Source organism: Haemorhous mexicanus, chromosome 3 (assembly GCF_027477595.1).
Source record: "Haemorhous mexicanus isolate bHaeMex1 chromosome 3, bHaeMex1.pri, whole genome shotgun sequence".
NCBI lineage: Eukaryota > Metazoa > Chordata > Aves > Passeriformes > Fringillidae > Haemorhous > Haemorhous mexicanus.
This window is the reverse complement of record NC_082343.1, coordinates 113985228-114013004: the sequence shown is the minus strand read 5'-3', so window position 1 is coordinate 114013004 and position 27777 is coordinate 113985228. Positions and strand designations below refer to the sequence as shown.

The following is a 27777-nucleotide window of genomic DNA, read 5'->3' as shown; positions in this document are numbered from 1 at the left end:
CACCTAAAGTTAAGTTCACGCTGCTGTGAACGCAGCTGGTGTTGGTGGCTTGGTGAGGGGTCTGGGATCTCCCTTCCTTTCCTAGTCTAGACAGAACCAGGGTGGTGAGATGAGGTGGGAAGAGCTGAGGGGAATGAGGCCATGGGGTTGCTCAGAAAGGAACGCTCTGGAAGATTGTTTTAGTCTAGGTGGAGACAGGACGTTGTTCAAAACAAAACAAAAATAAAAATAAAAAAGAAAAGTAATAGCAAGACAGACCATGCAGCTCAAGAAATCAAAGCACTGACACCAAAAATGTTTCTCCGATTTCTTCCAATAAGTTATTCATTTCTTTCTTTTATTATTATTATTAATTATTATTATATTCCCCTCCCCCCCAATCATTATTTAAAAAATGTGAAAGAACAGAAGTGGGGAAAAAAATCCTGGTGGTTGTCTTCACATGTTCCTGGCAAGAGACTCTGAACCACTGGTCTTGCGCCATTGTGCTCCTCTGATCTTAAATTATTGTCTTTCTTTTATTATTATTTTTTTTATTTTATTATTATTATTATTTTGTCCTACCTAATAGAATTCTTCCAAAGCCCAATCCGGTATTTTTAAAGCTAAAATTAAGACGGTTTTGTTTTAAAAGATTATCTCTCTCTTCTCCTTTTATTTATTTAACTTTTGTTTTCTCTTTTCCTTTCTTTCATTCTAATTTTTTCCTCTCTCTCTCTCTTTCTCTCTCTCTCTCTCTCTCTCTCATTTTCTGTGTTTCTCTTCCTTGTCTCCAGTTTTACTACCTGGTCCTTCGCCAGATGTGTGCCTGTTAGCAGTGTTGTTGTTCAAGAACATCTTGTCCATGCCTTTGAGAGCTTCAGTCAGGTAGTTTTGGAGGGCCGTGAGGGCAGCGCAGATAGCTGGGGCCCCAAAGCCGTGGGTGATGAGGCTGAAGTGAGTCAAGCAGCTCTGAATGCCCGGTTCCAAAATGGGGGTGGGCCGGCTGTTCCCAATGGGCGTTCTGTCCTGGGCCAGGAGATCTGTAAATTCTTTACAAAGTTGCCTGCAGAGAAGAGAGGAAGGCAAAGAGAGGGAGAGAGGGAGAGAAGAGCTGTTGTTAGGCTCATCCAACAATTCTCTGTGACAATCAAGGGGCAGGTTCAGGCTAAAATTGATCCCAAGACACAGGATGGGACTTTTTCCCCACCATCCTTTCCCCCAGAGGTTCTTGGGGACCAGCCAGGGTGAGTCAGCAGCTCCCTGCTCAGAATGATGCTCTTCGGGGGATAACAGCAGTTCTGGAGGTTAAAATCTCTCCAGCAGACACAGAGGTGCTTCTGAAGCACTGTGAAAACCCAGCCCTGCCTGGTGGCTTCAGAAACAACCAGGCTGAAAGGGAAATGTGCCCTGGATCTGCCAAGCACCCATCCTCCTGGAGGCCTGACCCTGGCTCAAGGCAGCTCCCAGAAATACTCTTCCTGAAGGAAAGCACAGCCATGCACTGAGAGCTATTGGGTGCCAGAGGGTGCAGGGAAGGGCTAAAACAGAGCCTCTGAGACTGCTCAGGCTGGGCCACCTTACTGAGAAAAATCAGGATTTGGGACTCCATGATGGCTTATTCATGGCACGAGAAGCCAAGCAAGCACTTCCTCTTTTATTCTGGGGGCATGACACCCCAATTACCACATCAGAGTTGACATCTGGCTCTTGGTTGTTTGTCTGCACCTTTGAAAAATCTGATTCGATTTTTCTAATGAATTCACAACATTTTATTTTAAATTACTCTGGTCCAAAAGACCTTCAAGTCAACAGGTGCCTGCAGAAACCCTGGAGGCTGGTGGGATTCCCACAGGAATAGTTTCTTTAAGGATACCCAAAGGAATCAGGTTTTTTTAAGACAGGTTCCTATCCAGGGACTGGAGGTAAAAAAGACCAGAATTAAAAGGAAAAAAAAAAAAAAAAAAAAAGAAGAAACCCTTAAAAAAAAAAGACATTCAGCTCTCATCCTCTGAAATTCTCTGAAATTCCCAGTGGGTTAAAGGTTTCAGAGGGTGAGGAAAGATAAAGGTCTACTTCTATGTGTATTATCCATTAAGAAAGTGCAAGAGAGGAAACTTTGAATTTGGAGAACAAACAGTAATGAGTCCAACATTTTACATCTTCAAAGAGCAAAGCAGGGTCTGCGAGCAATTAAAGTTCTGGGACATTAATATCTTCTGACCCTGCGGAAAAGGGCAATCAAATTCCAATCACGTCTAAGAAACATCTGGACAAATTTGAGCAAATGATTTTTCAACCCTCCATATATTTCTTTAAATTACACTGTCATCAGAGGCAAGCCACGTCTCAGAGCATGAAATAAATGAGATCTGTTTGGGCTGGGATTTTCCTTTATTTTCTTTTTTTTTTTTTTTTTTTTTTGCCCCCTTTTCATTCCTGACAGACAAAGATGTGTGAACACTCAGCACCCACTGCCGAGTACCCGAGCAAACCATGAAGCAGCCTGGGAGGCACAGCTTGCTGTAAATCATCACATACAGCACACCCACAGAGGAAGTCCCAAAGGACAGAAGGACAAAAATGGGTGGGGGGGCCAATCGAGAATAATTAGCAGTGCATGGTGGTGGGCTTTCATTTTTTTCTTCTCTTTTTCCTTTTTTTTTTTTTTTTATTAAATCGTATGGGAAAGGCGTTGTAATTTGGTAGCAGACAGACAGATGTGTGTGAGCAGCAGCAGGGACAGAGAAACACACTCTGGAAGAAAATTGCAAATTTTTGGTCCACTTTACACCAAAATTATTTAACTGGGGATGGCTTGGAAGTGATGCACAACAGCTAGGGGAGCACCACCTAATCTCTATAGGGACAGGGTGTGTTGGCAGGATCACCACTGCAAAGGGGTGCAGAGGTCCTTTGGGAGATTTGAGCATCCTTCCTCCCCGCGGGGCTGTTGGAATTTAGAGCCTGGAAATTCCGTCTGCTTTCCAAACGGGCTCGGAGGAAGAGTTTGAGGACAGGGAGGATTTTCCCCTAGAAGGGCAGAAGGACAAGAGTTAACTTGGCACTCACTTTGTAGCAAGCAGCATGTTTTTCCTGGAGTGGAGGTCGCTGGGGTCCGTGTGCTGTCTGTTCAGGTACTCAGAAACAGCTTTGGCTGGGAACTCCGTTTCACAGATGTACCCAAAATCCCGAGCTAAATGAACGGCCTCACCTGGAGGGAACGAGACGGAATTAACATCTCCGGGCACCTCTGGGCTGGCTCCGACCCGCCGGGACACCGGGCTGGGCTGGCTCCCCTGGGGACACCAGCTCCTCTGAGCAGTGTTTGGAAACGTCTCATCACCCCTTCCACCTCAGGGACAGGCTCCAGTTGTGTGTTTTCCCTCCACCAGCCCTACTTTGGGGACAGAAGTCGATGGGACAGATTTTGAGCTGATAAGATTTGTCTTTGCACTCGTGTGGGTCTGTACCCATCAGCTGCTTGTGCAGAACGGAGGGAGGAGCTCACACACACACAAACCACACACACACAAAACTTTAAAATTGACTGGACCAAGGAAAAATGCAAGAGGAAACTGGTCAAATCCTGAAAAACTAAGGACACAAACTTCTCTAAAGAGCAGAGAAGCCATTCCTGTTTCAATACCTCAAATCACTATCCAAATTTTTACAGATGTGGATATATTACTAATATTAATGTTAATTCTTTGTGGGACGTTATAGACACAATTTATTCACACACGGGGCCCTTCCATCATTATCACAGTTATGGCCACATCTGTAAAATTACAGAGATAACTGCATTTAGCCCTACGGCAATTTAAAAATCTGCATTTTTAGCTGACCATCATGCAACAAGAACTCTTGTCTGCCGAGTAGAAAGATGACAGCTAATGGCAACTTTTTCTGTGAACAAAATAATTATTATTCTAACTCTAATTCTAATTCACTTTCCCTGCCTGCCTGGTTTCAGGTTTCTTGCCTACAGAGGTTTGTGTCATCCAACTCCTACTGATGTACTTCATGCCACAAGAAGAAGACAGTAGCTGCAGAATGGAGGAAAAGAGGAGGGGGGGGAAAAAAACCCCTCAGACTCTAGAGGGATTCCACCAGATTATAGCTCAGCCCCTCTAGAATAAAGCGTTAAACCCTTTAAAGCATCGCCCGAGGGACGAGGGGGAAGATTTCCAGCAAGCAGGTATGTCTAATAACTCCAGGACCGCGTTATTTTTAACTATCAGGAGCTGCTTTCCAACGTCATCTCCTGCTCTCCAATGGCTCTCGCTAATCATCAAACCGGTTAATGAAGGCGAGGGCAGCCGGCAGAGCCTGGAGGGGGGGTTCCCGAGCCGGGCACGGCCCTCCCAGGCAGCCTTCGGGCACCGCGGGCCGGGACCGACCGGAGCGTTCCTGTTCCTGGCCATGCAGGAGCAGCTGTGCTACACCTGGCTGCTGGCAGGAAGGAGGGAATTAAAAAAAAAAAAAAAAGAAAGAAATAAAAAAGGAGATAAAACTCCATCAGGTGCAGCTTCTTCCAAAAGGAGGGAACTCTCTGGAGGCAAACTGTTGATTTGTAAGGGAATCAGGGGAGAGGAGGGGAATGTACACCTTACTGCACACTTGACACAGATTTTAGCATCACTGCACAAAACCCCACCGGCTTTTGAACTTCACACCAGCTGCGGGGAGGGGCAGGTGCTGCTGCGAGCAGAGGGCACGGTGTTCCACACACACCGTGGGGGTGAAGCTGCACTAACAGGGCGCTCAGGGGCACTCCTGCCCCGCGAAATGCTTCACACCTTCTATAGATGCACCTGTAACCCACCCTGAGCCTTGCACTCTCGGTGGAGGAGGAGCTCCCGCCCCTCAGCCCCCGTCTTTTTGCGAGCCTTCCTCCAGCTCCGCAAGCAGCAAGGTCTTGTCACTCACGCAACTCAATCAAAAGAGTGGAAAAGTTAATATCTAGCACAAATATTTGTGCTCGCTTCATACGCAGAAGAGATAAGTGGATTATTTATACGCCTCTCGGTGTGTGTGTGTGTGTAATGCAGATACATATAATTCATAATTGCATCCATACATTTCTGGTTAGGTTTTTTTTGGAGGAAGTCCAACCTCTCTTAGCATAAACAGGCACATAACCCTAAACTTATTAGTGGCTCTAACTTTTCCTTGTCGATACAGTAACAACAAATCAAAGAAACACTCTGGCCCCCAAAATGTCATTAGCTGGCTTAAAATTACTTGAAACTTCATTCTGCCCTTCCCTCTCTCCTTCCTGAGGAGTAGCTGGTCTCTTTGTTCAGCTCCAGCCACCTTGAGGGAAACCGAGTTCTACTACTCTTAAATTGCTCTGCTTTCTTACCAAAAAAAAAGAAAAAAAAAAGTAATTTTGCATTATTTTTCCTCACTGAGCATCCTGTAGTTGCCATAAATCAGCTCAGGAAGAGCAAATTATCAGGAGGTGGAGATCTGGGGTCGGAGATCACAGAATGGAGATTAATAGGATGAGGAGTGGGACTGCCCTGCAGAGTCACACATGCACACAAAAGTACACGCACATATCCACACGAACACACCCAGACATACTCCCTCACTCTTGCCACCGAGAGGAATCAGTGACCCTCCAGCCAGCGACTTCATTTTTTGACAATGGGATCCTTAACCATGACGGTGTTCCTCCCAACCCACCCTGATTTTCACCTCAAGGCTTTCCCACCTTATCCCGAAAGTTTTGGGGTTTTGGAGGTTTTCTGTTTGTTTGTTTGTTTGTTTGGGGAGGTTGTTTGATTTTTGGTGGGTTTGGTTTTTTGGTTTTTTTTTTTATATTGTAAATGCCAGACAGGAGCTCAGAGCAGGGGGGTGAAGGGAGCTGCGACCCTCGGCTTACCTTCCACCAGGGAGGTGAGTAAAGTGACATTTGCGGCCTTACGCCTGCCGGCTGGTAAATTCAAACCGATTTTTTCTAGCCTTTCTCGCAAAGATCTCCCCCCGTTTTTCGATTTGGCTCTAGAATTGCAAAGAAATTAACATCGTGATTAACCCCGCAGTGTTCCTGGAAGAAACGTTTATTCTGTGCAGTCAGCAAAGCCTGGGAGGGTTTTCACTCGACGTTAAGGACTCTGGGGTGTTGATTTCTGCTCGGGTTTGCTGCGATTTTCTTAATTTCACCCAGGGGTAGAAGTGGGGATGAACCCACTTTTCTCCCGATTTTATCCAGGGAGATCAAAGAACGCCAAACAGGAATAATTAATAGAAAGGTTCTGATCTAGAGAGCAAGTGGGTATGACACCAACTTGTATTAAGATGTAGTAAAGGGATGGGCAGGAAGGTAGAGGAGGATTAAACCCTCTGTTATTCCAGGAAAGAGCCAGAATAAGACGAGGGGATGAAAAAACCAAATAAATCTGAAAAGTTTGAGGGGAGTGTGTGTGCGCCTGTGGATAAATTAAAAAGGAGGGAAATATTTATTAACCTGTTTCCGGCCTGTGAGTGTGTTTTTGTGCGAGGAGCCGATGCTGAGAGGAAGAGCTCACCTGAGGCAGGGTGCGTTACAAAGAGGGAATGGATTGCCTGGGGGAAGATTGGAATATCTGTCGGAGGTTACTGATAAGGGCAATAAAAGGGTGAGTGAGAAATTCAGAGCTATTGTTCGAACGCCCATACATATGTAAACCCCCAGGGATGAAATCTTGCCACCTGCGAAGTTAGGGAGAGTTTTGGCACCTAAGAACAAAGTCTATCCCAACTCTCTCCTACTTCTTACTTAAAATTTGTTTAAGAATTAGAAGTCGCACTTAGAGAAAGGAAATCAGGAACTACAGAGAAGCCAGACTGGCTTCCCACTATTTTATATCGAAGTAAATAGGGCTGGGTGGCAGAATTGCAGGAGACCAGCTTTCTACGTCTCATCTGCTCTGAACCAAAATCTTGTTTAAAATTTAGATTCAAGATAGGAACTGAAGTCAGCAGCAGCCAATAATTATGGCTTGGTCCACTTCCAGAAATCTGCTGAAGTCCAATAATAATGCCTCTTTACCTTGGTAATTCTATTTTCTACAGAACATCTCTCAGATGTTCTCCCTGCTCCATTTGTAGCTGTACAGAAGGAGCAGGCAGGTTTGCATCTGTAAGTAAAAATCTCTGCTGCTCTCCCTGGCAGCTGAACAATGATTACAGACATTCACATGGAACAGCGGCTATTTTAGGAGACCCCAATTCTCACGTGGATATTTGGGTGACTGGCCGCATGTGGCAGAACTTTCTCCCTCATCTCCAGACACGGAGCCAGAGCCTTTGACGTCATCACAGAATTTTTTTGCGGGGGCAAGGGGGGAACCCCAAACATCGACTTAATTTAAGGCACCTTAGAGCCAACACATCCCAGTTGCTGCTACAGGAGTTTTCAAGATATTTCCTCCTCTAAGATTAACAACTTTTTAACATGAACTGAAGTTGATTCATTGTCAGTTTGCATGCATCTCTCCCTATTTAAAAGTTACGATTTTGATTCCAGTCTGGTGTCTACCTCACACACAGAAAATGAAATCTGTACCCTCTCAGACTGAGTGTGTGAACTGGTACCTCATATTGCAACCTCGTGGCTTCTCCCCTGTTGTGACTGGAGACAGAGCCTGAGCTCACCTTTCTTACTGACAAGCAGTGCTGACAATTCACAGTCCCTCAGGCACTGCCAAGAAGAAAAAGCCCTTTCTCCCTGGTAGCTTTTCCAGCTAATGGCCTCAGAGCTGAAATTCTTGCTGCTTTACATAAAAGCCCAGTCTCCCACTTGTTATGATGGAGTGGCAACCGAACTTCAGGGTCATTCCTTGCTCCCCACTTTCTTTAGTGCCAACAATGCCAACTGTTTTGAGGTCTTCATCTAAATCCACCAGGACATTAGTGGGTGATTTACACAAATATTAAGCAGCAAAGGCCTCGAGATCAGCTGTGAGTTACAGCAACTTTCTCTGTGTGAAGCACAAAGTTTCTGACTTCCAGGGCTACCTGTTGGTGGCTTTTCTTTAGTCAGGTTCTTGCCCACCTTACAGTTTGCCTATCAGATCCCTGACAATTCCTTGTGTGACACCACGTGTCATAACTGACATAATTGCCCGATCGTTACTGCCACACAGAGCAAACCTCCTGGGTTTATCTAGGAAATCCCTAGAAATACATCAGCTCCTGAAATACTTGCAGTCCAGCCTGAAACACACCCAAAGGGGCATTTTATTTTGTCCACTTTCTAAGAGAGAAGTATGAGGAGGAGAAAAGATAGAAAGTGTGTGCATGGACAAGGAGAAAATCTTTCTGTCTCAGTTCCTTCATTTGCAGCTAAACAAGGCCAAATATTTCTCTACTCTCCATATATCCATCCCAAGGTTTGAACACAGCATATTTTTGCCTTATCACCAGCATTACACACACAGGCTCTGACATCAGGATCAATGTATATTTAAATCATCTGTACTGATGACCAAGGGTTTCTGGTGCATGCATGCAGTCCCAGACACATTCCCACGTTTGCCCCAGCCTCTTACCTTCTAAGAACTCCTCCTAGGAGGGATGCATTCAGACACTCTGGAGGGGAAAGGCGTCTCTGAACTTCTCCCACAGTTACTTTATACTTTGAAGTTGAGCTAAGCAAAGACAAGCGGCCGGGTACAGAGCAAAACACCTCTCCGGTATTGACTGAAATTCCACCCAGGAAGCCATCTTTATTCATCATCAAAGAAGTAACAGATTTTGGAGGAACCGGAACTGGAGAAAGAAAAGGGGAGGAGGGGAGAGAGAAACCATCACGCCACGAAGGAGCACAGGGTAACCACAGTCTCTCTGACATGCACAGAACAGCAAAATGAAAGGGAGTTTTGAATCTCTGGCTACCTCCAGCAACCTAAAGGGTGCTGCTCCCCCAACCTCTAGGAAAGTGCTCCATGAATGATGGATGGAGAGAAGGGTGGTACAGTACAGCCTCTATGCAGGGTTTGATCATTGGGAAATAAAATACATATTGGCAAGCACCTGGCAACTTTCGGGTTTGAGCCTGTGTCTCACCCAGAGCCCCCCGATGCCTTTTGTACAACGGACAGCGCCTTTCTGGAGGGGAAAAAAAGAGGAAAATTTACTTTTTTTTGGCTAATGTTTCCTTTACTGCTAAGCTGAGCCAGGAATAAATTCACTACACAAAGGGAGTTGCTGTCTTAAATAAGTATCAAGGCTGGAGGATACAGCAATGAGAAGACAGCTCTGTTATTGCTTTGTGTTTTTATTAAGTCTGGTTTATGAAATAAAATGAGTCTTTTCCTTCAGAAAAATGAACACTAGGAAAAAAATATCTGGTCTAACCATGATGCTCTCCACTCTGATCATATTGTGCTGTCCGTGAATTAGAAGGAACTCTCCTGCCCCTAAATAAAACTGATTTAGTTACTGCAACACGTATTTAAAGTACTTACAGGGAAAATTAAAAGGAGGATGATAAAGCGAAACGAAACAAAATAAAACCATGTTGTTCTCTCTAAGATAAAAATAAGTTTTTCCTTTCTCTGAGAAACCAGTGAGGTTATTTTAAGGGTAACCAAGGGATTATAACAAACAAATTCCTATAATAGCAACCAGGCACACTCAGAAATGAACAAAAAAAAATTGGTCGAACTAAAACTGAGAGCAATTCCCCCGTGACATGAATTTTGTTTACAAATGAACTTAAATAACTCCCTCATAATTGTGTGTAACTGTTATGATTTACAGCAGGTGCTCTAATCAATCACCCAATCACTTTAATTTATAGGGAGCCTCGCTGCATTTTCCCAGTTGTTTCATTTCTGCAAGTAATTGATAACAAACCATACTTAAGGTATGTTTTATGCAGGAGTTAATAAGAGCTGACAGCTGCTACTGCAGCTTCCTCTCGGATCCGCGGCAACATGCATTTCCTTATAGAAAATATAGGCTGAAATCGGGGCTTTGGCTGGTGGGAGAGCCCTGGCAGTCCAGCGGGCATGTTTCAGAGGAGAAGACTAATTGATTACACACCCTCTTCAAGCAGATACTGCTCCACAATCTCCCCTTTCCACTCAATCAATTGCAAAACCAATTCGGCAAATAATAAGGTTCTATTATGCACATATGCCAGCTATTTAGGTAGTTATAATACATGTCAGTTAAGTCATAAAAGCCCTGTTTATTTGCAACATATCTGGAGAATCAAACCATTAGGGTTGAGCGGATATTTAAGTCGTCTGGAGCTGCTAAACAATAAGATCGGGTATCCTAATATATTACCAAGTGCTAACTACTGGGCAATTGCCAATTTTATAACCTCAGTGCATGGAATAGACACAACCGTGTTTCACTGTTTTTATTGCAGATCATTTCCTACTGCCAGACCAGACCCCCATAATAAAAACTCTATAACAGCTAAAAACCAAAAGGCATGTCGATTTTAGATATACATATTGCTTCGAATGCCTTGTATACAGTCTCCAGTACAAACAAATTATTTTGAGTGGCTTGACTTCAGGGAATCGGAAAGTGAAATGGATTCCTATTCTCTATTATTTTTAGTTAGGCACTTTATGCAGCTCATAAAGGCTGTTTCTAATAGTTTGAGAATGGCTCAGAAATAGTTATAAAAGAGTTAGAGGCCCGCTCCTGCTTTCGCTGATATTATTAGGATTTTTTTTTTGCCATTGATTCTATAGGAAAAGACTCGTTTGTATATCAGAGGCAGAACCAGCAGACCAAAAAATTGTATTTGTATTTTCCCCTTCAATATACATAAATATATCTCTTATTCAGGCACAATGATCTGTCTGAGTGAAGCATCAGGTAGGAAAAAAATAGAAATTAAAAAAAAAGTTAGATTAAAGCAGCGTCACCAGACTGATTTTCATGACTGGCATTTTTTTTCCTTAGGACAAACTCACGGGCTCTGTGGTTCGAGTACACCTTTACCGTGGCTATATTTAGTGACCAGTTTATCAGGTCACTGTCCAGTGAACTGAGAAATTAAACAAGAGGCAGCAATTCCACGAACATCTGATCTTAGTCCAAACTCACTAAAGAGAGAAGGACCCGTGCAATGCTTAAATGTACCTCACCCTGCTCGCTTTGGCCTTTTGGAGCACTCATTACATTAGTTAACCTTTGAATTATGGATTTTCACGTGCTCGGTGGTTTTTTTTCCCCCTCTCGCAAATTGCTTTTGGGAAGCAGGCTGGCTCCCTCCCCTGCTATGCTGAGAGCTCCTCAGCTTCTTTTCCTAGCAGTGTTTCCCTGAAAAGGACGGTATGAACAAACCCATCAGCTGGAGCCTGATAGCTTGAACCCATTTGAGAGGCTTGCCAGGCGGTGTAAGCATATCTATTGCAATTTCATAGCTTCAGAGAGATCTATTCTATCTAGGCTCTATATCTTCTGTAAATTACCTAATGCTGCCTCAAAAAAGTGTTTGCCATGGAATGAATTATCTCTATCTATATCATATCTATATGTTTATCATGGCTGGAGCTTTTCAGACACAGCCCAGACATCAGCAGAGATAACAGAACGTGGAGCTTTTGTGGGTGAGGAGATCTCCACGTCCGTGCGTGCAGCTGCATGTGTCAAATCCCTGCGCGTATGTAAATAAACCCGAGTGCAGAGTGTATTTTTAGCCAATGTCAACTTCCCCAGTTGGTCAGGGACTGCCACAACTGCTGAAATGACACGGAATAACACGCACGTATCCACGCAGCGTCCCCACCGCTCCTGCTTTCACTTTATCCCATTTAGTTCTTGTCATCCCCAGCAGAAACTGTTCGATTTTCTTTCACTCCCAAGCTCTCCTTGCTGCGTGTATGTGAGCACTCACAAATACATAATTCCCCCTTTCTCCCTTCTTTTATTTTTCTTATTTACCACCTTTGTCCTTTTTTTCCCCCTCTCCTTTTCCATCCCTTAATCTCTTTTTCCCCCTCTCCTTTTCCATCCCTTTATCTCTTTTTCTTCCCTCTTTTTTTTTTTTTTTCTTTCTCTTCTGTGGTTACTTCCAGCCTCTTTGTCATTTCTCCCCCTTCCATTTCTCTTCAGCTTATCAATAAACCGGGAGAGCAACAGTAGCCGCTTGATTTGTTAGTAATTATAAGCATACTGTTCCTGCAAACGGGATCTCTAGATGAGTGAGATCGCTTTAGAACGACAGCAGGAAATGGTGGGGAAATGGAGCATGGCGAAACTCAGCGTGAAGCTTTCAGTTCTTTACATGTTTACAATTTTCTGTGCATACATTAAGTCTTAGGCTTTTGCTTTTTTTTTTTTTTTTTTTGGTGGTGGTGGTTTTCTGTTGGGCTGGTCACCACGAACGTGTGAAAATGCGCACAAATGTGAACGCATAAGTGGAGATGGGGTGAAAAAAAGCTGTTTTAACGACCGACAGTAAAACTAAAGAAATAATAGACTTATGTCCTGCAAACAGCTGTTCAATAAGGGTTTAAACTATGGCTACCATTGTAATAACCCAGCTGAATAATATCGTAGTCGAAATTATCAATCAGAAGAAATCTTTCCCGTATTACTTACTAAAAAACGTCTTGGGTAACTTAATTACTAATAAACTAACGAACTACTTTCAAAATTTTTACTCTGCCTGGGCTTCAAATGAGTAAGAAGTTCTTTGTCCATGCTAACAACAAGACTTAGCTCTAAGTGGTGATTCGGTCTGACTCAGAAGCCAAGCCTAAAACGTCCGGGAGCAGCGCCTGAGACGCTGAAACTGAAGAGACCCGGATCTTATCTTAATTCTAAGGAACAAACACAGACAGTGCGCGTTCATCTCGCATTTCCTTCTGTCCCCCTCGTCCCCTGCTCTCCTCCAGCCCCTCTCCCCCACCGCCAGCTGGGGCTGAATTTCAAGGCGGAATGTATCCCCTCGAAACTGTTTTGCATTTAATTAAAGGGAATCCTCAGGTTCAGTGGGTAACCCGGGAATAAGCACGAAACCGAGCGGCATTGAAGCAGCATCTCTTGAGCCCCACATCTATCACCTGAAAAGCTGAGGCCAGAGTGGTTCTCAGTTAATCATTGATCAGCTGTTCCGAGGGGTGGGCAGGAAACTCGTGCTGGATTATTAACAGCCAAAAACAAAAGGTTAAGACACCTTCTTTCATGTGTTTCCTTAAAATAGGAGGAACAACGGAGCGTGTTTGCAAGACCATGAATTAAGGTCTTCGAGTTAAAATGGCCTTTCATGCTAAATCAGATGTGGGTGTGCAGACGATCGTCAGAAACAGCTGAAAGTAAATAAATACATCAGAATAATTTTAAGGTCACTGACTGTGCCCCAGAGTCACAAAAAATTAACTTGGGACTCAGGCCATGTAAGGTTTTGCAGGAAGACAACTTCTTTCACCATAGAGAGTGCCAAGGAAATTTCAGATGAGCATTTGACAAGGGGACCCGATCTTTTATTCCCGACACATGGCAAACCTTCTATTCATTTCAGCAAAAATCGAGAGAAAGGCCTCAAAACATGCAGCCGGTAAGCTCTGAAAGCTGAGTTGAATCTGATATTAATGTTCTTGGTGATTATTATCATCTTGATGATTTATCTGGTTCCCTCCCTCCCACTTCCACCATCCAAATCTTAATGGAAGTAGGAGTTAAAGATGATTTTTTAATGTCTCGTTGGATTTTTAGGCTGTTAATGTACCGCATCCTTCTCATTATTAGTTTATTGATTGTTCATTGACCAGCCCCCTTCAAATCGTATTAACCACCCTCTGCCAGTTTAGATTAGGGCAGTTTAAAAAGCACCTTTCATTATTTCAGCGCCACCACCTCCACGGTGGAGTTCAGGCTTGGTAGCTTAATGCTCGCTCTAATGGGGCAGCTAAGAGACAAGGGGCCACGGTCCCTGCCTATTGCATTAATAGCTCAAAGGGGGCTAATACAGAAAATTAGCCTTAAACGAGCTCTGGAGATCTCCAAATGAAAGAGCCATTTATCACGCTGGCTACCTTCACTCCACTCGTTTGCTCTCTCTACTGGGAACAACTCATTTCCTCTTAACTAAATTACTTCAGAAATGTCAAGTAAGCTCGGATAGCAAACATAACAAGAGCCTGGGTATGTGTAAGCTGTTGTGTGGGATCGATACGGGAGATAAATCAATAACTGTGTATGAATCCCTATATAATTTCCTTAATATTTTGGCAAACCTTTTGCATAGAGAGATAATTCCCTCTGCAGGCCTCAGAGGCCATAAAGGAACAGACACAGCCTGGGTGATATAATTAAGTTTAGGCTTCAAGTCCCCATCATACTTTTCCCACTACTTCGCAAATGAAAGAATTTTAGGCACTGAACTAGGATTGGGTGGAGCAGACCCCCTGCAACCCTCCTCTACCAAAGATGAGTCACAGGAGTGCTCCACTGCACAAAAATCTGTCAATACCTGAGTGTCTGTCTATCTATCCGTGCCATCTGCCTGCAAGAACGACTCGCAGAGTTTAAATAACTTGTTCTTGTTTCAAAGTACACCCTCACAGCTACAAACTGCAGGGAACAAAGCGAAATTGATACTGAATGCTGTGCTGCTCCTTCCCTCGTCCTGATTAAATATTGACTGCTACAAATGTGACCTGCTATTTATTACCCATTTCTCTTCCTCTGCACCCACGAAACTCGCTGTGCAAAAAACCAAAACTTAAAAAAAAAAAAAAAAAAAAAAAGAAAAAGAAAGGAATGAAAAAAATAATACAGTATTCCTTCATGCTGGGAACTTTCTTGGATCTTAGCCTTACTTCTAAGGAAGAAAACTCTGCTGCAGTGACTTTTAAAGAGCTGCAAATGCATCTCAGGCTCTTTCTTAGTAACCTTATTTCCAAAGAGCATGTGTCTCCTGTTCATCATGTGTTAACTCAGAGTATCTCTTCTGGCTGCAAATAGGCACAAGTAATCCCACCTAGATGGGACTGGGTCTCTTCAGGCAGCAGCTGCTCCTTCTGGGGCCGTTGCAATGCCCCCCACACACACGAAGCACACCTAAATATATGCCTAATGCATATAAAAACCTCTGCCTAATACGCAATAATTGCAGGCATTGACATTCTAGCGCTACTCTCTGTCTAATTGCACCACCCAGCACGCACACGGAATGTCTGTGCTGTCCTCGTCAGCTGAAGGAGGGAGAGACACAGGCGTGCTGGGTGTTACAGGGGAGAAAAAAAAATAAAGAATATTTTGGATTTGTATTCTGCGAAAGACCATCATGGAACAACCTTAGAAAGGAGTCTCTCGACCACAAATCAAGTGCCAATTAATCAAATGCACCCAAGAGGGAGCGTATGAGGTGTCAAATGGGGGTGGGGAAGAGGGAGGAGAGTGAGAAAAAAAAAGTTAAAAATACAACCAGAAACCATCAGGTTACAGACCTTGAGTATAAACACCACCAAATATTCAAACTGAACCAAAACAGCAGAAACATACAACCTTTTTTTTTTTTTCTTTTCCTTTTAAAGTTAAGTAACTTTCAATTTCTTAAAAAAAAAAAACCAAAACCTTCGACCTTTCAACCAATAGCCATAAATGGTGCTGTCAAATGGTCTTTAAGTTTTCATTAGTCCTTACTCAAATAACCAGACCTTGATCTTGTGTGCAAAAGAGAGACCGTACATGGATATTTAAATTAAAAAAAAAAAAAAAAAAAAAACCAAACTGAACCAACAAAATACCCCCAAACAACCGACAACAAAACAAACAATAAATACACGGAAAGACCTCATGCTGCCTTCGACACATTTTGCTTAAACACCCTCCCTGTTATTTTGCTTTACATCCTAGAAAATCGTGGCTGTTAAACTATTTGTGCACATTTGACAAATAGCAAGGTCCCGGAGATAAGTGCCGTTGATAGTAAGCATAAGGGACAGCGGTTTTAAACCTCATCTCTGGTACTTAAAATTGAATCTAGAAATAGAAACTCCTTAGATAATTAAAGATAGCTTTCCCTCCATTTGCAGCGTGTGATCTGTTTAATGTCTATCAGCATAACACAACACTAATCGCCAAGCATCTTCGAGTGACTGTCAGAGAAATGTAAAAAAATTAAGCAGCTGCAATACGCCCAAAATGAGTTATTGTAATTACATTTAATTAGTTTAATTAGTTAATTATTTTGCTTACAGCTGTACAAGAGACTGCAAACATTTGTTAATATCACATTCGCTTTAACAGTATGGGGTGATTCTGCAGTTACACTAAATCATGGGCGCATATGTAGAAAGATGTAAAAAATGGGCACGGGGAAGGGGGGAATCTTGGGGGAAGGGGGGAATCTTGGAGGGAGCGGGAAGGGGGCTGAGTCTGCCTTTCCATGGGCATCTCTTTCTCTCCGCGTTTGATTCGCCTGGGAAATGCATTTAAGCCCCAAAGGGAATCAACCCCTTCCCCCATTAAAAGCCAAGGGGTCCCCACCGAAGAGTGTCGGGGGGAGAAGGGGAGGGAAGGGGGGCGGTGGAAACTGCATTGGAGCACGGGGTGCCCCATTAGAGAGCATTCGTGTAATTAAACCCTTTGAAGGGCGGGGGAGGCGGGGATATAAACTTTTCCTTTCTCATGTCTTATCCCTTCACTCTCTCTGCTGATCCAATCAACTATTCATCTTGCTGCCATGGGTGCCTGCTTCCCGGAGAAATTCATTGCCCCAAAGTCAAAATATATCATGAAGATATCGCTACACAGTAAAAGTTTGTCTAGCTTGTTGGAATAATCCATACCTTTTTTAATGACAGACTGGTCCAATAAGTTCATACCGCTGTTATTGGCATCTTCAACTGACTGTGGATATAAAAACATCACTATTCAAATTGACTGGATATTAAAGAATCACGTACATAAATCATGTCATTCCAAACTGGAGTCCCTGTTATTTCCATTTATATTAATTCACTAGGGGAGGAGGGATTTTTTTATTGTTGTTATTATTATTATTATTATTATTGTTGTTGTTATTATTTCCCCCAATCGACAAGGAAATTAAATTCTTACAAATTATATAGTCTTCTAATAAAACAAAAGGAGGTGTGAAGCATATGGGGTGCAATATTGGTTTTGTTATCTTATAAAACATCGATATCACATAGACTTCTTTGCATTCCATAAAGCTTTATATTTCTTCCTTTGAAAATGTGGCAATTTGGCAACATCTGCAAGATCTATTGCATGACATAAATGAACACGATTAAGGACAACTTAAATGCTCCCTCCCCTTTCCTCCCCCTCCTCCTTTTTATTTTTTTTTTTGTTTTTTTTTTTTTGGTTTGTTTGTTTGTTTGTTTAACCCTGCTACATCTTACTAATTCAAGGGCCATTTACTTTTTATATATCATAGTTTACATTATGGACTTTTAATTAAAGCCTGAGCCTTTCGGAGTGCAGTGCAACGCCCACATCGTACAGGGGACGAGCAGAAAGAGATTTACAGCTCCCAAGGTTGCTTCCATGTCCTGAATCAGTGGGGACGGGGAGGGAGGAGCAGGAATACACTTTATCAAAAGTATGAGCCATCAAATTGATTGCCCAGGAAAAAAAAAGTCTCCGAATTTCAAAGCCTTGTTTCCCCCTTTTTTCCCCCCTGTCTTTCCAGCATGCCGAGGAGCACACCTGTTATTATGGCAATAACTTCTTTAGCAGGGAAGAGAACAAAGACGGGCACAGAGGACACAGCAAATGTTGGGTTTCATTTCTCAAAACGAAAGTGGGATATACCACAAACAAACCAAAATTACTGCTGAGTCTGCTTTCGGCACAGTAAAGCCATGTCCGAAAAAGAAGAGGTGCCATAAGAACAATTTATAGCAGAATTCTGACAGGTTCCGTTTTAGGGTAAATTCTGAGGTAAAGGGGGACCTTTGGGTTTATTTGCTTTATTATATTTTCCCCATTACTACGACTAAAGAGTTTGGGTTTTTCAGTGTTATTGCGTATTTGGGGAGCTGTCATGTTTTTCCTTGATAAGCAAAGCACCTTTCCAGCAAAGCAATGATTTATTTCACCATGATTTTAACTTTATCTTTGCTATGCTGAGAAGCTGAGCTTATTCGGATCCGGCCTTTATCTCTGTCTCTGTGCTCAGCGGAGACATTCCAGATGGAATGTGGTTTAGGAGAAAATTACATCTCCCCAAAATATGATGGAACAATATTTTCTATGAGAGCTTTCCCTTCATTTTCCTTGAATCCACCCTCAAACGAGTGCACACACAGAGCGGTGCCTTATGTGCTGTGTTTGGGCATGGCTGTGTCTCTCTCTCATAATCAATAGGCTACATACCTAAAGGGCACAAAATAAAATTACAAAGTCTTCCCTCCTTTCCCTGAGCAGCTCCCAACGAGGGATGATGAGCAAATCCTGCAGCCTGCTGGAGTGCAGCGTGGCGCACCTCGATGGCACAGAAACCGAGGTAAACGTGAAACATCACCTTCTCTTTTTCTTTTTTTTTTCCTTTTTCTTTTTTTTTCTTCTTTTTTTTTCCCCATCTTTCCTCCTTATCTCACCTTATCTCTGGAGTCGATGGTTGCGCGCACCCTTTATGCGTGTGCGTGCACTCAGCTCGCTCCATCAGCAACGTGGGTTAGTTGTTGTAGTTAATGAGAAGACTCCTGTCTGATTTTCTATCTAATTACGCCCTCCTGCTGGGTTTTTGTACAGGATATTCGCTCAGCATGCTGGCAGTTAATAGTCACAGAGAGGATCGTAAAGATTTAATTAGGACTGCATGCGGAAACGTGGAAAAACAACTCAGACTTTTAATTACTAGACTTCTTTAGTTAAAAGTGATACCAGGGGTTACTTTATAAGAGACTTGGGTGTTTTGGTGCAACTTAACTTTCCGTGTCTCTAGCTTGTACGTAGTAGCAGCGTGAGTGAGGAGGAGGAGGAGGAGCGGAGGTGTGTGTGCAGGGAGGGGAAAGGTGATGAGTTTCCAGCTATACTTGGAAAATCTGGAGAGGAAGATTCCCCTCCCTTCCCTCTTCCAATAATCTGAGAGCGTGAAGCTTCCTAAGTACTACCTATAACCACCTTATTTAACTTCTGTGGATACATCTGAGTGAAAACCTTAAAAACTGACCTCAATATTTTCCTTCAAAGAGTCTACAGTATCTGAATTTCTCCCCTCCATTTTTCCTTCATCGAATCCTTTATTACTGTAATCCTATTTTAACCCAGCCGGTGGGAAAAATATCTGGGAGTGCAAAGGTGGATTTTTTTTCAGAGTCCCTATTAGATGATGCAAATTTTTGTTCAATAAGGAGGTCTTGGCTTCTCTGTTCCCTGTCTGAAGGCTGTAAATAGCGGATTGAAAATTCCTCTCGAGAGGGGCAGCAATAGCCATACAGTGTGTCCTGTTTACAATAACAGAGAGCTATCGTGTTACAATCACTTAATTCTAGCCCTGGACAATGGCTCACACATGGACTGGATTTGGTGTTTATAAAATAACCACTGTTTCTTTCTGTCACGCACTCTCTGTCTCCTTCTCCTCAGCCCAGCCCATTCTCAAGGCACATATTTGATCAGACATGCATAAGCTACAGCAAAGAGAAACATCTTTATCCAACTGTACATCTGGATATCCGTTCAACTTTTTGGACAACTGAAATAAGAAAAAAAACCCAGTATTTGAAACCCTTCCTGAAAATTATACCTAGTGATGGTGCATAATGTGTTTACATCGCCTGAATAAAAATTCCTGTTGCTAGAAAAGGTTCCTGAAATCTAGAATAAATCCATGTTAAATACCAAGATGGAAAACTGCCCAACTTCTTCTGTCACTAGTGGAGGGACAAGAATAGAAAATGCTGAGTGGCAGCAGCGAGTTTTGGGCTGCTTTCCCTCCTGCCTGCGTTAACTTGCAGTTGGACCCCCCTTCCTTCACGTGTTTCTCCTTGGGACACCCTCCTCTCCCTCTTCCCCTCCTCCCCCAACCTGGGAACAAACTTTCAGAAATAAGGGACCCGTTTAATTTCCTGCTGTCCCAGTACCCCAAACCCAAACCCCAGCCCTGCGGGTCGGCAGCCTCGCCTGTCCCATCCCATCCCCATCCCATCGCACCCACCCTGGCCCCGCCAGCCCTGGCCAGCAGGTCGCGGGTGGCCGCGGGTGGCTCCGATGCTCCCAGACCATCGAAGTGAGGCACTTTCCACCAGTGCAGTGCCCTTCCCGCAGAAGGGGTGTTTTATTGGAAAATGGATGGAGAAGTGCTTTATTTGAACTCCTTTCCTATTATTTTTTCTCTACCTTCTCTTCTTTATGTCTTTCTTTCTTTCCCTATCTTTTCCCTTCCTTTCCCTCTCTTCTCTGTCTTCTCTTCTTTCCCTCTCTCCTTTCGTCCTTTCTGCATTTTATCTTTTTTTCTTTCTTTCCTTCCCTTCCCTCTCCTCTGTTTTACTCTCTTTCTCACAAAAGCACAACAATTACCGGCTACTCTTTGGGGAAAGTGTAAATATCCAGGCATCAACAGTACCTAACGCCTATCGGCTGCAGAGAGAAAGGAGGAGAGCGATCTGCTTTCTGCATTCACAGAGGTAGAACTCGCCTTGACTTGCAAACCACTTTGTCTGAGCCAGGAATGCGAGACGAGACCTGCGCATCGCACCCGCGGCGGCCAGGGGCTGCCCCCAGGTCTCAAAGCCACCTTGGAAACCCGCAGAAAGCAGCGAGCCGACGGTCACCGAGCTCAGAGGCAGGAGCAGATCCAAACAGCAAAATATTTCTTTTTCTAAAACATTTCGCCCCGGCAAAGCTCGGGGATTTTCCCGTGCAGCCCCAAGACAAGCCTCAAGCCAAAGCAATGCATCCCCTCCGCTTCCCTGCCGCTCATTCCTCTCATGTTCAGCAGTATCCCTTTTTCACGGCTATTTTTTATCTTCCCAGCTCTTCTTTCCCCCTTTCTTTTTCCCTTTCTGTAACTTTGAAGTCGTTATTTCATTCAGTGGTCCATACCTTTATATATACCAAGACTAAATACATATAGAGATGTGACATATAATAAAGAAATTTTGGGGGGGAAAATATAAAAACGCATGGAGGGGAACCCTCAAAATCCCGATTAGGAGAGCATGAGGCAGGACTTGGACCCTGGAGGCTCCAGCCCCCGCCTCGGGGGTCCCCACGGGCTGGCCATGCCCTGCTCCAGCAAGGTGCAGACCGCCCCAGCAGCGAAGCTGTTAAGGGTCCTTCTGTTTTTAGGGAATAACACGTGATGATGAGTTTCGCGTGGGATGGAAGAGAGCTGGGAAATACTGTGCTTTGAGCCCGGCGAAACTCCTTTGTTATCCAAAAGAGGGAATGAAACTATTTAAAATCAGCGCTACCTTACCAAGAACACTTAACAAATAAGGGGGTGGGGGGACGGACAAGGGACTTGTTCCCGATCACCAGTTATTGCTTTTGATTTGGGTTTTGTTTATAATTTCCCTCCCTCCCAGATGAAAAATGTAGTAATTCGACAGTTTCATCAAAATCTCTGAAAGCAGGAAATTGGTTGGGGGGAGGAGGGGGAGGGTGGAGGGGAGTGGAAGATGAGATTGCATGGGAAATAACTGGGATTTGAAAAGCCAAGCTTGAACTCTGCCAGCTTTTGAAACACGTGGAATATTTAGAGCAGCATGTCTGCCTTCCCCCTGCACTTTGCTGCTTTGCCATGTAGGGGAGGGTTTATAAAGCAGAGCCTGTACGTGACAGCGAGGAAATAAATGCTCTTATTAAAAAAAAAAAAAAAAGAAAGAAAAATAGAGGAAGAGGGAGGGGGAGTACAACAGTTACAAAGCCGGTGTGGAAAAAGAATGGCAACCCACAGCAATATCGCTGGAAATCCCTCAGTGACCATTCCTAGCCCAGGGACGGGGGCTCCAGCTGCACTGCCCAGGAGAAAGAAACGCGGTGCCTTACCTGGACCTCCTCCATGCCTGGGTGTCCGATGCCATGCAGAGAAAGGCTGTCCCCCATGCCGGAGTCAAGGCCATGGTGAGCTGAGTGCAGGAGGACATCTGGCCTCCGTACTGAGTGGTAGTCCCGCCTGGGGTCCAGTCCCGAGAGCTGGGGCAGGGCGGCCCGAGGCTGTGGCAGCAGTGACCCGGTTTCTGATCCCACCTCTTGCCTCTGCCTCTGTCCCCAGGGGTGCTGCTGGGGCTGATGCAAGGGGTTTAGGGAGTAGGGGTCATTGACATGGGAGTAAGGGTCCTGGCTTTGGTGGTAAGGAAGAGGCTGGTAGGGGGGTGGGAAATAAGGCGGCTGGAAATCCGAGGATGGGGTGTGAGAGAGCGGAGGAGCGCTGGAGTAGGGTCCCTGCGAGACGGATCCCAGCTGGGACAGCCTGGAACTGTGGCTGGGCACTCCATCATGCCGGTCCTACAAGCGGAACGACATACAAACAACAAAAAAGAAAGAGGACCTTTTTTAGAAAAAAAAAAAAACAAACCCAAAACTAACAACGACAAAAACCAAAAATCAAAACAAAAAAAGAGAAACAACCAAAAAAAAAAAAAAAAACCTCACGAAAAATCAAAAGGAGCACAAACCCACCCCAGAGTTAAATAAAATAAAATAAGATGTAAACAGCTGGAAAGTGGGATTCAGATGTGCCCCCTTCTCCCTCCACTTATTAGAAATGTTCCAATGTTTTGCACCCACGTCGTGCCTATTCCCAGGAACTATCAAGGAGGGGGAAGGGGAGGGGGTGTGAGGGAGAATTGCTAAATGTCATAATTAAAAATGTAGGACTAGTGCTCCAAATACATGTACCATCTGCAATTTCAGACCAGTAGTATAATTCCCAATCTACAGCCCCCTCAAATCAAACCAAAGGGGAAAAAAGAAAACATTAAAAAATTAAGAGCACCAAACCACCCATCTATCCAGGCAACCCACCCCTTCTCCTGCCTAAAGTTTCCCAACATCTGTTTATTCCCTCTGCTCAAGTCCTGTAACTCAAAATCACCAACCCATTTTCACGTGGAAAAGCCCAAAAAGAAAGTTGCACTTCTCGGAAGACTCCGAGGTGAGAAGTTGTGTGAAAAAGGACTTGGGAAAGAGAAAAAAAAAAAAAAAAAAAAAAAGAAAGAAAGAAAAAAAAAAAGCCAAAATAAAAATTACAGGGAATCTTTGCTTAAAGGGAGTCTACCCCTTAAAACAAATTTTTAAAAAATCAAATCAAATAAAAATGAAACATCGGTATTGAACATCCAGACGCTGTGATTTCTGCAGCAACTTCCAGTGTCTTTTGTTTCCTTTTCCAATATTATATTCCGGAGAATGGGGTGGGGGTTAATTGTAATGAAAAGTCTTTGGGGTGTGTGGGGGGGACAGGGGGTGGGGGGAGTGTGTAGAGGCTTCAGAGAAAAGGTGGGAGAGGAGTTTTGTCCAACTCCAACGCACTGAAACTGCGAGGTTAAAGTAAACAAGAAAAATATCTATTCCACAAAGTGTAGTTCAAACCCCCACAAGCAATGGCACACATGGCTTTAAAAAAAAAAAAAAAAGAAAAACAACAAGGAAAAAAAGTTCTTTTTCCCCCTGCTCTCCCCCCCAGACTCCCCTAGCTCAAATCGGGAACACACAATGCAAAAAGGGAGAAGCAGCTGCAAGCCTCCTCCAATTATTGTGCTAAATTACCAAGCCAAAGGCGTTTAAAAAGACAGAGAGAGGGAGAGAGAGACACAACAGATCGAGAGAGAGAGAGAGAACATGCAATTCTAGTACAACATGGATCCAAACTCACCATGGCGGAATAGGTGTGGACTAACATCTGGAAATAAAAAAAGTCTTGTAATAGCTAAAAATAAAATAATGGTGATAATACTAACAATTGGAGGGAAAAATATCAAGGAGATCTGCAAAGGGACGTGTTGGACACAGGAGAACAGCTTGAGATATTTCGAAGTCTATCCATCAAAAAAAAAAAAAAAGGTTAAAAAAAAAGAAAAAAAAAAAGACCAGTGCCCCCAAAACCGAGCCTGGAAACCTCTATCTACATATATGATTCACCCCTCCCTCTCGGGGTTTTTTTCCTCCTTTTTTTTTTTGGTTTTTGTTGGTTTTGTTTTTTTGGGTTTTTTTTTTTTTTTTTTTTGCCTTTGAGCTCCCAAATACAATCCTCTTCAACCCAAGGCAAGGCTCAGACTGCTCCGCTACCCCTTCCTCCCTTTCCTTCTCTACACCGCCTCATAATAATTGATATTCATGACTATTAATATTACACGACTACTTTAAAGGGAGAATGCAGGACCAAATGGAGCGTGAAGCTGGCAGCCAGCTCGAGAGCTCCCCTACTATTGTAAATGACGTTCATTCAGTGGAGAATTACTAGATGTAATCAGACGAGGGGGGCTGGCAGAGGCAGAGTTTGGGGAGAGGGAGAGGGAGGAAAAAGTTTAGCGAGGAAGAGGCAGAACTTCAATTAACTCCAGCGGAGGAAGATGCGGAAAGTAGAGACTGCTGAGCTGGAGCAAAGAAGCGAGGTGAAGCAATGCTTGAGGCAGAGAAGAAGAAGAAGAAGAAGAAGAAGAAGAAGAAGAAGAAGAAGAAGAAGAGGAGGAGGAGAAAAGTATATTTCCTTTTCGTTTTAATATATATTTAATTATACATTTCTAATACGAAGAATTGATTGCCTTTGGTGCTTTTGTTCTTGCAGTTTGATGTTGGGGTTTTTAAGCAAATAATGAAGAGAAAAGAGGTGGGTTTTTTTTTTTTTTTTGGTAATTTTTAAAGGAATGGCAGAAGAAACTTGCAGTCACTGTAACATACATCTATTTACAGTGAAGATTAAGCCTTTCTGGTACATGTTACAGATCATATTTATTCGCAATAGCCAAATAAATACTTGAATCTGCATTGTTGGGCTCCACTTTTTTTTTTCTGTCTGAATCATTTTTCTACCGTCTGATATGAAAAAAAATATATATAAGTACATAGATCTCCCGATTTCCACCCAAATGTGAAATGCATGGAGTGAATTTTAGAGGATAGTAAATTTATAGTTTTGAGGCAAAGCCAGGGGCGATATAAAACCTTTTTGATGTTGCAGGAACCCGTTCAACTGGACTGTCTGCCATTTCTGTTAAAGTTCAACTTACGTTCCTTCCTAAATAGACTCACACTTCCCAGAGCTGCCCCCCCTGCACGCACACGCACACACACACACTTTTGTTTTAAGAACAGATTCAGTTTAAGTGGCTGAGACGCCATCGTGTTGTTAATTATACATCGGAAAGAAGAGAGAGAGAAGTATTTTTTAACATAAATCTAGAGGATTTAAGGCCTTAAAAAAAAAAAAAAAAAAGAAGGCAACAATTTTTTTTTTTTTTTTTTTTTTCGGCGAGGCTACACTTTACAAAATGCCCTGGAGCGCATCCCCAAGTTAGGATCCACCCTGCCCGCGGCCAAATCCCACCCAACTGCTCCCCCAGCTCTTCTCTCCCACGGCAACCTACAAACGTGGGTGTCCGTAAATCCACAGCGCCTTAAGAACCCCACCAAAAGCAGGGTGGAAAAAAAGCCCTCATCCCTCGGCAGCAGGGACGGGAGATGTTTTGTCGCCTGCTGCTGCGGGCAGAGACAATGGCCGGGCTGTGCCGGGAGACGGGGAGGGAAAAGCAGCGAGGGCTCAGCGGGCTGGGGACACGCACAAACACACACACACGCACACACACACACACACACACACACACACACACACACACACACACGTACGTGTGTGTGCTCGCTCTCTGCTCCTTCTGCAAATGCTGCTTTTTGCCGATGGTAATTAGCCCGACTGCAGCTTTTGGGAGCGAGGCATTTCTCCTGTGCGGCCGGCGCGTCCCCTTCCCACTTCCCTCCATCCCGTCCTTTCTCCGGCCGGGAGCAGCCGGAGTTGTACCTTCCCTCGGTCTCTTCCTGCGCTTTTCCCGGGAGTTTTCCCTCTGTAAGTGCCAAGGCGCTCCCGGAGGGGAGGGCTGCGGGGCTGGGGACGGGGCGGCCCCGACGGCGTTTCCCGGGGGGCTCCGGCCGCTTCCCGATCCCAGCCCTGCCCGGCTCCTGCCCGTCCGCTTCCCAGTACACGTCTGCTGCCCGATCCCTGGCCCCTGCCAAGCAGCCAGCCCCTCGCTCGGTATCCCCTCTCTCCTTGGTACCCAGCCCCTGCCCGCTCCTTGCCCGGTCCCCGGTGCCTGCCCGGTCCCACCCCGGCTCCAGCCCGATCGCACCCGGCTCCTGTCCGGTCCCACCCCGGCCCCTGTCTCCGGTCCCTGCTCAGTGCCCAGTCCTTTCCCGGCCTCTGTTCTGTCCCCTCTCCCTGCTCCGTCGCTGATCCCTGCTGGATCCCCAGCCCCTTCCCAGAGCCTGCCACGTCCCTGACCAGCCCCTGCTCTGTCCCCAGTCCCTGCTCAGCGCCCAGTCCATCCCCGGCCCTTGTCCTGTCCCCGGTCCCTTCCCTGTCCCCGGCCCCTTCCTTGTCCCCAGCCCCTTCCCGGTCTCCGGTCCCTGCCCGGCCGCCTCCCCTCGGAGCATCTCCCGCGCTGGAGGCGGCGGATTGCGCCCTTCTGAAAATCTCCCCCCATGATCGCGTGCAAACGCCTCCCACTTAATTAAAAAATAAAAACAATAGAAAAAAAATAGAATATTATTTTGCGGTGCGCCATCCTCACTCATATTTTCAAGGTTTTTTTCTTTTTTTTTTTTCTCCCCCTCGTTTCTGAGAAAATCCCGCACGCTGGTTTAACTTACAAGGAATACACTCGCGGAGCCCTTTTGGGAAAGATCCGGCTCAGGAAACCGTGCAAAATTAAGAAAGGTTTCGCAGTGTTTGAGCTGTGATTTTTTTTTTTTTCCTCCCCCCTTGGTTTGCTTTTTAACCTCGAAAATAAGGTCTGGATAAAGCTCACAACTTTTCCTGTCCGCGGACTATGCGGAGCTGCCTCTGACTGTATCGGTTCGGGTGTGTGAACTCACACACGCACAAGAATGTATCTGCCGCTTAATTAATGACAGTATATGTACACATGCACATCTCATCTGTGGGTGTAGAGGTATTAAAAAGTCGAAAAAAACATATCCGATTGTGAAAACAAGAAAAAACAATAAGAAAAAAAATTCCATATTTGGGTTGATCTGAGCTTGGAATTGCAAAATAAAAAATAAAAGAAAGAAATGCATCCAGTCCCTGAATACCGGATTGTGTTTCTTTTCTATTTTTTTCTCTCTTTTAAAAATTTTCCTCAACATTTGTCCATATTTAATCAAATTATATATCATTGGAGATCTAAACAATCAAACTCTTGCCTTTAAGTTGCCTCATTCCAATCCCCAGATCATTTCTTTGATGTTTTAAATCGCATCAAACAGCTTTTCCATGAAAAAAAAAAAAAACAAAAGTTTAGGACTTGGCATGCTGAATACAAATATGCAAATAAATAAGCATTTAAGCATTTACTCTCTGTTTCCTATCTCTATATTCGTGTGTGCTGGTGTATGTCTATTTCTGCCTGGATGTATATGTAGAGCTATGTATGCATTATATAGCCATGCCTGTATCTATATGCTAGATGTATATTTAAATATACATATACCCTCTTACTCATATGCATATTATATACTCACCTCATAGATATCTTCATACTTGACATTTTCAACCAGTTTCCAGAGCATGATGGCAGGCTGTTCTCTAGGAGGTGAGTGCATTCATGTGAAGAGCAGATGTCTGGATTCTCAGTACTTCTCTGTCTGTAATGATCCATCTATAATTGGAAATGGGGGACAGACACCAAATCCGAC

General features: G+C 44.1%; 1 protein-coding gene and 1 long non-coding RNA gene across 9 annotated transcripts; one reads left to right on the top strand and one right to left on the bottom strand.

Annotated features, from left to right (window-relative positions):
* Positions 1-306: 306 nt before the first annotated feature.
* TFAP2B (transcription factor AP-2 beta) lies at positions 307-27777 on the bottom strand. 8 transcript variants are annotated; one of them, XM_059843080.1, is made up of 10 exons: positions 27604-27635; positions 25886-26090; positions 23747-23773; positions 21919-22377; positions 16743-16803; positions 9007-9081; positions 8523-8742; positions 5873-5991; positions 3052-3193; positions 307-1045 (listed from the first exon to the last, which is right to left on the bottom strand). In XM_059843080.1, the coding sequence occupies exons 1-10, from the start codon at positions 27627-27629 to the stop codon at positions 745-747; spliced, it is 1635 nt and encodes a 544-aa protein (XP_059699063.1). In that variant the 5' UTR covers positions 27630-27635; the 3' UTR covers positions 307-744. The 8 variants fall into 8 exon arrangements, with proteins under 8 accessions (XP_059699063.1, XP_059699066.1, XP_059699064.1 ...); XM_059843083.1 differs by lacking the exon at positions 25886-26090 and having other exon boundaries at positions 27604-27777; XM_059843081.1 differs by lacking the exon at positions 9007-9081.
* LOC132325586 (uncharacterized) lies at positions 13282-19779 on the top strand. Its single transcript, XR_009485982.1, has 3 exons — positions 13282-13504; positions 18349-18427; positions 19513-19779. It is a non-coding gene; the product is annotated as an uncharacterized LOC132325586 (long non-coding RNA).

What these genes read in the sequence shown, in the direction of transcription:
- TFAP2B (XM_059843080.1), bottom strand. Translation starts at nt 27,629, where the DNA reads ATGTCAAGTATGAAGATATCTATGAG. An exon ending in AGTATGAAGATATCTATGAG is followed by an intron (nt 26,091 to 27,603) that starts GTGAGTATATAA and finishes GCTGCTTGGCAG; the next exon opens with GGGCCAGGGATCGGGCAGCA. An exon ending in TCCACACCTATTCCGCCATG is followed by an intron (nt 22,378 to 23,746) that starts GTGAGTTTGGAT and finishes TTCCGCTTGTAG; the next exon opens with GACCGGCATGATGGAGTGCC.